The 9,811-nt window shown below is 42.6% G+C and overlaps 1 protein-coding gene across 2 annotated transcripts; it reads right to left on the bottom strand.

Moving 5' to 3' along the window:
• Nucleotides 1-283: 283 nt before the first annotated feature.
• Nucleotides 284-8,780, bottom strand: syn1 (synapsin I). Of its 2 annotated transcripts, none has more exons than XM_030737460.1 (14): nucleotides 8,549-8,780; nucleotides 7,831-8,291; nucleotides 6,964-7,021; nucleotides 6,369-6,460; nucleotides 6,044-6,200; nucleotides 5,860-5,949; nucleotides 5,274-5,336; nucleotides 5,042-5,184; nucleotides 4,878-4,952; nucleotides 4,685-4,787; nucleotides 4,454-4,597; nucleotides 3,528-3,597; nucleotides 2,796-3,300; nucleotides 284-542 (listed from the first exon to the last, which is right to left on the bottom strand). In XM_030737460.1, the coding sequence occupies exons 2-14, from the start codon at nucleotides 8,160-8,162 to the stop codon at nucleotides 515-517; spliced, it is 1,860 nt and encodes a 619-aa protein (XP_030593320.1). In that variant the 5' UTR covers nucleotides 8,163-8,291; nucleotides 8,549-8,780; the 3' UTR covers nucleotides 284-514. The 2 variants fall into 2 exon arrangements, with proteins under 2 accessions (XP_030593320.1, XP_030593319.1); XM_030737459.1 differs by having other exon boundaries at nucleotides 284-580; nucleotides 8,549-8,779.
• Between the last annotated feature and the right edge of the window lie 1,031 nt (nucleotides 8,781-9,811).

Here is a 9,811-nt window from a genome sequence, read left to right as displayed (position 1 = left end):
AAAATACCATATTAGATTTGGCAATCCTCCCTTTCCCAATAACTTTCATACAGTCCCTCAATTTACTTGAACTTAACTGCCACAATGAATTTACAGCACAAACAAACAATTAAGAGCAATATTGTTTTGTTTTGTATTCATGCATATACAGGCTTTTGTGTGGTGTACAAACAGTTTGAGTATGATCACTTAAGCTTGAGGCAAGGCAGGGAATGTTTAAGACATCAGTGCCTAACTGTATTCTACGTTTTGTTCATTTTAAAAGAGTGTAACCATGTAGGCAGTGGCTATCAAGTGTGTACATTTTCATATCAGGCTCAGTGTACATGAATTGAAGATGGCATCCAAGTTGGTCCTTGTTCGGTGGGGGAAGAAGGGGTCTGTCCTTCAGTTTGCCTGTCCCTTTTTCTTTCAGGAGGAGAGGGAAGAGGGGCTTATGCCATCTCAGTCTGAGAAGAGACTGGCAAAAGATTTGCGTAGATTGCGTATGGTTTCAGCCTTCACTTCATCCTGGCTAAGGCTGGCTCGTGGCGCTGGGGTTTCTGGAATGTTGAAGGTATTGGTAAGAGACTGGGACTTGCTATAAAGAGAGGAAAATGGCAATAAAGGAGAAGGAGAGGCTATTAAAGTCATGCAGCAAACCCATGGAATGAATAGACTGGTGCAAGGCAAGACAGGAAGAGAAAGAGAGAGACAGGAGAGAAAAGGCTCAGTAAACAATGATGAAGCGCATTCGTTTCCTAGGGTCATTCAGTATTACCTTATCATTTCAAGTTAGCTTTGAATATGATATGAATAGTGAATGACTTTTCTGGAAAGCAAAGTTATGCATGTTTTTTGTGTGCAATTGACGATAAGAGTGTATATGCCTCATTGTCAAGAGAGCACAAACAAACTCAAAGACTAAATCCAAAATCAGGATTATGTAATCCTGATTTTGTGAACTGTTTAGGTTGCGTTCTGTTAACACAGCACCATTGACCTGAAATAACGCATACTGTGTGGCACAGATGGAACATTAGAGCTGCATAGGTGCAGCTGTCAGTACGTCTGTGCAGACTCACTGTGTTGCTTATAAGAGCAAAGAGAGACACACTGCAGAATGCATTTCTACTTCTACTACTAGGAATAAGAAGTAGCGCAAGCTAAAGCAGGTAGAGACCACTGAATCATGGTTAACCTTGTCCACATGAAGGCATGAACGATTTAAGCTTATTGTATATGTACGTAAATATTGGCTGAATGTGGGAAGACAGGGGCAGCGTGGTGGCGTGGTGGTTAGCACTGTTGCCTCAAAGTAAGGGTTCGAATCCTCCTTGGCCCAGGCCTTTCTGTGTGGTGTTTGCATGTTCTCCCCGTGTTTGCGTGGGTTTTCTCTGGGTACTCTGGTTTCTTCCCAAAGTCCAAAGACATGCAGCTACTGGGATTGGATTAATTAGTGATTCTAAAATTGCCCATAGGTGTGAATGTGAGTGTGTTAGCCCTGTGACAGGCTGGCAACCTGTACAGGGTGTACCCTGCCTCTCACTCTATGACAGCTGAACCCCCCGTGACCCTGAACAGGATAAGTAGAAGAGAGACAGAAGCAGTAAGATAATAAGACACATTAGCCAGCTTAACATTTGTGGAGCATGCCTAAAAAAAATCTTTCAAATATATTCAAAAATTCCCTGATACTAAGGCCTTGCTAGTCAGGTGGGTCAGAGGGGAGAAAAAAGTTATCAAAAAATCCACACTGTCTGGAGAACATTGGACAATAGGTAGGTCCTTCAACACTTAACAGTTGTTGGTAAGTTTTTATTGCACTTATAGTGACATCAACTCTAGTAATGTCATCTCAATTTGTATCTTCTTTCCTTCATTGCGCATGTGTCTGCTCCACTCCATGTGTCTGTTTCACTGAGACTTCCACAGAGTGGAGTAAAGAAGGAGTAGAGTGTGAACTCATGGTGAAACAGAGAGCAGAGGAGAGCAGCTAAGCAGCAGCAGAATCTCACACTGACCTGAAATAGGACAACTTGTGCTTTTGACTTGACAGTGAATGTTTTGCTAATGTCCAAAAAATCTTGTTCCCAATCGCCATACGTGACAAGCTAGCCTCACCCTGCCAGCTGATGCATTAGTTCCACAGGTATATTAAATATGAAATTCTTGCCATCTGAATCTGTGCTTTTTTTTAAAAAAAAACAGGTAAAATGTTCTCAACCAGTTCTCATTTACAAACCTGACCCTTTTAAGACTGCCATTTGCATAGAGCAGGTTCAATGAAGAAGTCTTAAGCTATAGGCACTGACAGCTTGTTTGCTGTGTATTCTAAGTTATATGAGCACAAACTAGATATGCAAACAAAGTTAAAAAAGTTAAATATGACAATACGGACAATAGTATTGTCCAATTTGATATTTCTACCAATAATTGGTTCACCAAATCCCAGCACTTTATAGCAAATAAAATGTATTTTGGTATATCAGTTGTAGTTTATATTTTTCTTTCCATCCCTGACTACTGATTTAAAGCAGAATGGACTGTGACCGAATGTGTTAGATTCATTATGGCTTCCACCTGTTATAATGCATCACACTCTTTTCAGAGACTTTGAAATGTTATGTTATGTGAACGTGCTGCTGAAGGACTGAAAATGTAAGAATCCCTAAACCATGCACATTCAGGGGGATCATTTGCCATAAAATAGACTTCCCATGTGGCATGCATGTCACAGTGCAGGCAAAAAGAAGGGATCTACTGCTTGAAAGATGAGATGAAACTGATCCCATTTATCAATCACAACTACTTACTTTAGCTGTGGAGAGCCTCCCATAGCTGGGCTGTCCTGACTAGGCTTCTGTGGAGGCTGAGGCTTTTGTTGCAGAGGGGGTCGTCCTCCTGGGCCCCCCTGGCCCTGAGCAGCAGGGCGTGGCTGCTGGGTGGTGGGTGCTCCAGGTCGACCTTGCTGGCCAGGAGCCCTCTGTTGCTGTGTCCCGCCCTGTGACTGCTGCCTAGGGGGGTGGGCAGGCCTCTGCTGCTGTGGCTGACCACCAGGAGGTTTTTGGCCTGCAGAGGGTTTCTGCTGCTGTGATACAGACTGCTGCCTCTGAGCTTGAGGTGATCCTCCTTGGCTTCGTTGAGGAGAGCCCTGACCAGATGTAGGTCTCTGGCCTTGAGTTGCAGGCCCTTGGCTTGCCTTAGCCTGGCTACTGGGGTCACCAGTGGCAGGGCTGGCAGCAGATTGCTGGGTCTGTGAAGGAGGTTGACCTTGAGGCTGTGGACGCTGCTGAGTTGGGGGGCTTTGCTGAGGTCCACCTATGGGTGGTAAACAAAAGAAGAAGAAGAATCACATTCAAATTATTAGATAGATAGATAGATAGATAGATAGATAGATAGATAGATAGATAGATAGATAGATAGATAGATAGATAGATAGATAGATAGATAGATAGATAGATAGATAGATAGATAGATAGATAGATAGATAGATAGATAGATAGATAGATAGATAGATAGATAGTTAAAAAAGGCCCAATTCTTACCCTGTGGTGAAGGACGTTGTTGAGACTGTGGGACTTTCGGCTGTGAGACTGGCTGAGGAGACGCTGCTTTCTACAAGTTAAAGGGGTAAAAATAAATTCAAAGCAAAAATGACGTTTCTCAGAAGGCTAATCATAGAAAATGATATTCAAAAATATTTCACATTTCTCTTAATTTCTTCAGAAAAATGTTCTGCCACAACATGATCCATGTTTATAACATTTTTGACGTTCTAATGATGCCTGTGCAGAATGTCTGACTCCTCCTGGTTCTTGTGGTCCATTTCAGGTTGTTATCTCATGGTTTCTCTAATGTGACCAGCTCAGATTTGGAGTTCCCCAGGGGTCCATGCTTGGTCCATTACTTTTTTTAATTATAATTTGGTTATATAACTTATAAACATGACATGTAAAAAAAAAAACATGATCCAGATTCTGCTGCCTTGAAGTTCATCGTATTGGTATTTGAAGTCTTGGTTTTTCTTGTTTCTTAAAGAATTTTATGCCTACTAATATACTTATAGTATCCAGCCTATCCCAGCCTTCATAGGGCAAGATACAGGGTACACCCTGTACAGGTCGCCAGCCTGTCGCAGGGCTTACACAGAGAGACAGACAACCATTCACACTCACATTGACACCTATGGGGGGATTTAGAATCACCAATTAACTTAACCCCACTAACTGTTGGCCTGTGGGTGGAAACCAGAGTACCCAGAGAAAACCACACAGACAGAGGGAGAACATGAAAACTCCACACAGAAAGGCCCCAGCCAAGATAGATTTGAACCCAGACCTTCTTGCTGTGAGGCAACAGTGCTAACCACCATGCCACCATGTTGCCCGGGTACTTATAGTATGTTACTAATAAAATTGGAGAAGATAAGCAAAGGTCAGCGTGTGCTGTAGCATGTCTGTTGTTTGAGTACCTGTGCTGGCTGTCCTGCACGGACTGTGGAAGAGCTTGAAGTGCGTGGAACAGTCTGGTTCATTTTGGAAACCACTAGTTCTGCAATATGAACACGATCTTCATCCTGCTGGTCTCCAATCAGTGGCATTGAACAGTCATCAACCTTTAAAACACCACAACTTGATGCAATTAGTGGACTCCCCTTAAGATCGCAGAAAAACGTCGACATCATTATATTGTCTTGTAGTACCTCTATAATGTAGTCCTTGCCATCTTTACCATGTAGCGCCTCTACAGCACAGATGTCCAGCCCTCCAAAGATGTCTGAACAAGAATCCACCCACATTCTGTACCTGCAGTGACACATTAATCAGAGCTATTAAAGTACAGTGAGATGTTATTTGATTTACAATTTGATTTCATTTTCAATTATGTGCTCTTACTTGTCTGACATGGCCACCTGCTCAAGCATAGATGAGCCAGTATTAGTTTTCCAGTTGCCAGAAATGGATGTCCTCCTGTTTATTAGAATAAAGATGTTTACCATTTTTCACTTTTTTATTTTCATGATTGGAACTGAGAAGGGGTGAACGCCAGTTTCACTCACATGTAAGCCTTGTAATTGCTACCAATCTTCTGAATGCGCACATCATACTTTGCATCAATAAATGGCTCAGATGTGGCATAAGTCTTGGTCAGTGCCACAACACTAGCAATATCTTGAAAATCATACTGATTGTCCACTTTCACCTAGGGTAGCAAGAGTGAAAATATAAATATAATGACATATAATGGTGTTCATATAGAATTAAGAAACTGCTTGAGTACTCCAGTGTTACCTTTCCCATCCCTGAGTGAGCATGGCCCATCTTTACCACTACAGGAAATCGAGGGGAAGTAATCTGCAACAAGAACATTAACACAGTTATAAATGAACTTCCCCACAGTACTCTAGTGATTAAAAGACCAATTACTTCATCAGTTTCGATCAAACAGCAGGGCCACAGTGTAGCCCTCCTTCATCCATGCAAATATTATGATTGGTATTGATGGCTTGAAAGCCAGCACAGTGCTGTCAGGCTGTGACAGCAGGGATGGAAATGACTGCTCTGCAGCAACCCATCTCAGTTTAACTGTAGTGACACTGACTTAGCACTCCAAAAATCAAACACATCCTCTACCAGTTACAAAAAAACCCCGAAGTCGATGCTCAGAAAATCTGAGTGGCCTCAGCTGTTACACAGGATTGAATATTGACATGGAGGTGAATTACACCCCTGACATGTGACCCGTTCAGAGGGATTTTTGTGTATGTGTAAGTCTACGTGCGTGTGTGTATGTCTTGTCTTGAATGGTTGTTTAAAGCGAACACGCATTAAAACAAGTGAAAAAGAAAGAGGAGGAACGGCAGAGGGCAAAACTCACCATTTCCTTGTGGTTTGGATAGTAAACCTGCTCAATCAGAGGGAACTCCTCTGAGCCCAGCTGCTTGTGGAGCCTAGACATCTGAGCAAACTGAAACACACATAGTGTGCTGCATAGTATGTCTATGTCACTGAAGTCAGTGTGAGTTGGTTTTAAATGAATACCTTGCTTAAATGCTACTTACCACCCAGGGTTTGTCACAGAAATTGTAGAGAGAGTGCAAAGAGTTCACACTTGGCAATCCAGCGTACTGCAGTCCAATCACTATGTTCCGGTGGTCTCCATTCTTGTCCATGCTGAAAGCATGCTGTCTGATCAGCACAAAGTCTGGCTTAAAGGATCTGGTTCAGGGGACATGAGCAAAATATTTAACTGCACTGCAAAAAAACAACAAGTCAGTTGTGATTTATTGGAGTCAGGGTGCAGTGGATGTTCAGCCAGACACTCATATTTGTAACAGCGTTGCAGTTTTTTTTTCCAAACAAGAAATCATTTTGCAGGGAACTTACTTAGTAACTTTATGGCCGCTCCTAATTGCATCAATGTTCACATTGTAGGTGCCTGTGGCATTGGCCACCAGGTTGATTTCAGAGAACTCTGCCTGAAAGGACAGTGTCAAGGTCAGTCCCTAATAAACACTTCAAAAATCATAGCGATGATGATCATAGCAGGTGGTCAAGTAGAACAAGATGCAATTATAATATTATAATATCAGGCTTGTCTGAAATGTGCTCTTCCTGTTAAGAGGCCACATGAGAAAGAAATGGCAGTACAAAATGAGGTAGAGACAAAAATAGGAGGAGACTAAAATGCCTGAGGCAACTTTAAAATGTTTATGGGCTTCTCTTCTCTTAAAATGTCATCACAAATGGCCACTGACTAACACTTAATAAATATAAGGCTACACATTTCTACTCACAAATTTACCAAATAGGTTATTGGTCTGTTTATGGGATTAGACACAAGTTTTAAACAGCAGACAAAATATTTTTTCTATTAATCAAATGTCAAGAGAGACCACAGGGAATACTGGAGTACTGATTTCTTTTAACAAGACCAATTGTCTTTATTTTGCAAGTAAAGAGCTACATACATAAAACCTACCTGTTCTACCTTGATGTCAAATTCTCCATGGATCTTCCTTCCTCTGAAGACCTTCACCCTGAATTTAAAACAAGTTGAATTTTTGCATCCAAAAACACATATGAATGTGATTATTATATTATTTTTAAATGCATGTCATTTAAAATTTGCTGGCATTTCTCCAGGAGTAGCAGCACATTTTGAAACTGAGAGCATTCATGGTCATTGAAAATTTGTCAGATGCACAAAATAACCTCATGACATCAATGGAAAACAATCCTGCTTACAAATATATCTACTGGTGTCGCAACAAGATAGGATAGTTTCCGTTTATGTGAATATCAACCCTGTCTTAAGAGTTTTTGATTTGATAATGGTTTCTTACTTTGTTATCACCTAAGAGTGCAACGTTTTAACGACTTGTGGAAAAAGCTCTAATCATATCGCATAATGTGCGCAAAGAGGCTCGACTGTAGTCGTTTTTCTTGTGCACTTACAGACCCTTTATTTGAAAATAGGTTATCTACATATTCATGCTGCCATGAACGTGCGCGCACACACACACGGTGCACTTGCATAATTTCAGGCGATTTAACAGCAGATTGCAGCACGAACTGATCAGAAGAAAAAGCTGATCGTCAAATGAAAATGGCTTCTCTGCCTTCAGTTTGTTGCGCCTTTGCCATGGCACTGCCGGCGCACAAACACATCAGCAAGGTGCTTCTGATCTGAGCGAGCATCCCACCGACGGTTTCACGTGATGAAAGGATACCTCTCAACACCGGATGAATCATATGACCTTCTAGATCTTAGGCCACTGCAGCCCACGGTCCGGAACACTTTCCTGTCTAGACGAGGCAGCGTGCTGCCAGTGCGCACCGCTCTTACCAGTCAGTCTGCTGGTCGTCGATGACCAGGAGGATCTTGGCACTGCTGGAGACTCCTGCCCGGTCCGCTGCCTCCGATAAGGTCGCAGCCGCAGCAGCTGTGGTCTGTTTGACAGCGTTGGAAATGGATGAGAAGAAGCCGGAGCCTCCACCTCCAGATTGCTGCTGCTGCTGCTGCTGCTGCTGGCTGGTGGACTGGCGCCTCTCCGACGGCCCGGGTGACACTGCGGGGCTTTGCTGCGGCGGATCGGGGCGTTGGAGGTCGGTCATGTAGCCATTGGGTAGGTTGGACATGAAATTGCTGTCCGAGAGTCGTCGACGCAGGTAGTTCATGGTGGAGATTTGTTGAAATGAGAGAGGAGGGGTCCAAATACACTAAATGCGACTTACAACTCGGTGTTCAGCAAGAAAAATGAATGACTAGGCTACTTTCCCATGTGCACAAACAGGAATCGATGTTACCTAAAAAGAAACAAGCCCCGTGTTAATATAGGAGAACCTATCTGATAACAGTGGCAAGGAATCGTGACTGTCTAGCTTAAAGAATTTGCTAAGGTGAAGGAAGACATCAGCCTTCCTTCACCTTAGCAAATTGTGCAAGTCAATTCTTAGTCTCCCTGTAACGATTGACTCAAATTAAAAAATAATCATTTATTAAAATAAAGCAAGCACTTCATCAGTCTGTAGTAGCAGCCATAACCAGGCATGATGAAGCCTACCTGGGAGTGTATCCAAACTGATCTGCCCCAAGGATGACTTGATGATTCCTCGCTATTAATTGTCTGTTGTCACAGAAAATCTTGCATACAGCTGATTCTCATAACCTCTGTGCAGGCAGGTCGTCAGGCATGAGACTTGTAATAAATAAAGCTACAGCCCTTGCTTCACCGCCGTCCTTCTCCTCGAGCCCCAGTTTTTTCCGTCTGCCCTGCGTCACTCCCAGTCATCCTGAGGGAGAGTGGAGCCTGAGAGGGAGGCTGCACGATCGTCAAGTTGCAGCAGCGTGCCAAACACGCTTCCGGTAGCTCTTTAAAAAATAAATTAAAAAAATAAATAAGCATCGATGCATGTCAAGAAGGATGTTGCTAGACGGAGCCAGTGTCAGAATTTGGAGATAACTGATAATTAAAATTAAAGGAAAAAAGGCAACTGAAAATAATAGGCATTGCTGAAATCACACAAATATAGAGCTATTGTTTTGTTGAGTCTTATAATCTATACAGAACTTCCGCCATTGTTCTTGTTAGCATTCTTGCAACTTGACAAATTCCATGAGGGGGCTATCAGGGTGGTGCTGATGAGAGCAGAGTAGCAGGGGCGTCGCTCTCTGTTGGACATGATCCTGCTGTTGACTCCAATACTTCTGGGTGTTGATTTCATTTGGACATCCTGCTGGCTCCAATGAAGCAGCAGTGACACACTCACTGCCCGGTTTCCAAGCCCCTGAAACAGGGTGTTACTTTTGATTTTCAACTGAGTCAATACAGACAGTGAGGGATGCGCCGTCTGTTAGTGATACCCAGAGCCGACCCCCCTGGGAGTTCTAGGCTGCTCTATGGAAACTGCACCGTATGGTGGAAACTACAGAGTGTGGATAATGGACACAGATACAGGCCTAGTGCCGGGTGCATTTATCTAAATCATCAATGCCTTTTAGAGATAATAAATAGCCTATTGTTGGCTAATAAAATAATTTTAAAAAATACCCTTATTTAGTTCTTCTCTTCCGTGTGGGCAGCAGTGAAACTACCTATTAATAAATTAGCAGTTTAACAAGATGGTTCTTAGTTTACTGCATTTGAATTTGCGTAATTTAATTAAAGTTGCTCAGTTACTTTAGTTCATAAAAGAGGCTACAAATCAGAGACTCAGTGGCTTCTGTCTCTCTGCCTCCTTTTCCCTGAACACCAATGAAAGCATGCCCAGTCAGACAGCCACCAGTACACACTTTAGTCGATTACTTACAAAGGATACCTAACTGA

Source organism: Archocentrus centrarchus, chromosome 9, assembly GCF_007364275.1.
Source record: "Archocentrus centrarchus isolate MPI-CPG fArcCen1 chromosome 9, fArcCen1, whole genome shotgun sequence".
Taxonomy (NCBI): Eukaryota; Metazoa; Chordata; class Actinopteri; order Cichliformes; family Cichlidae; genus Archocentrus; species Archocentrus centrarchus.
The sequence above is the reverse complement of the archived record's forward strand: the minus strand, read 5'-3'. Positions and strand labels throughout refer to the sequence as shown.

What these genes read in the sequence shown, in the direction of transcription:
- syn1 (XM_030737459.1), bottom strand. Translation starts at nt 8,162, where the DNA reads ATGAACTACCTGCGTCGACGACTCTCGGACAGCAATTTCATGTCCAAC. An exon ending in CAGGTGGCCATGTCAGACAA is followed by an intron (nt 4,788 to 4,877) that starts GTAAGAGCACAT and finishes GTGTCACTGCAG; the next exon opens with GTACAGAATGTGGGTGGATT. An exon ending in GTGCAGGACAGCCAGCACAG is followed by an intron (nt 3,598 to 4,453) that starts GTACTCAAACAA and finishes TTTAACTTGTAG; the next exon opens with AAAGCAGCGTCTCCTCAGCC.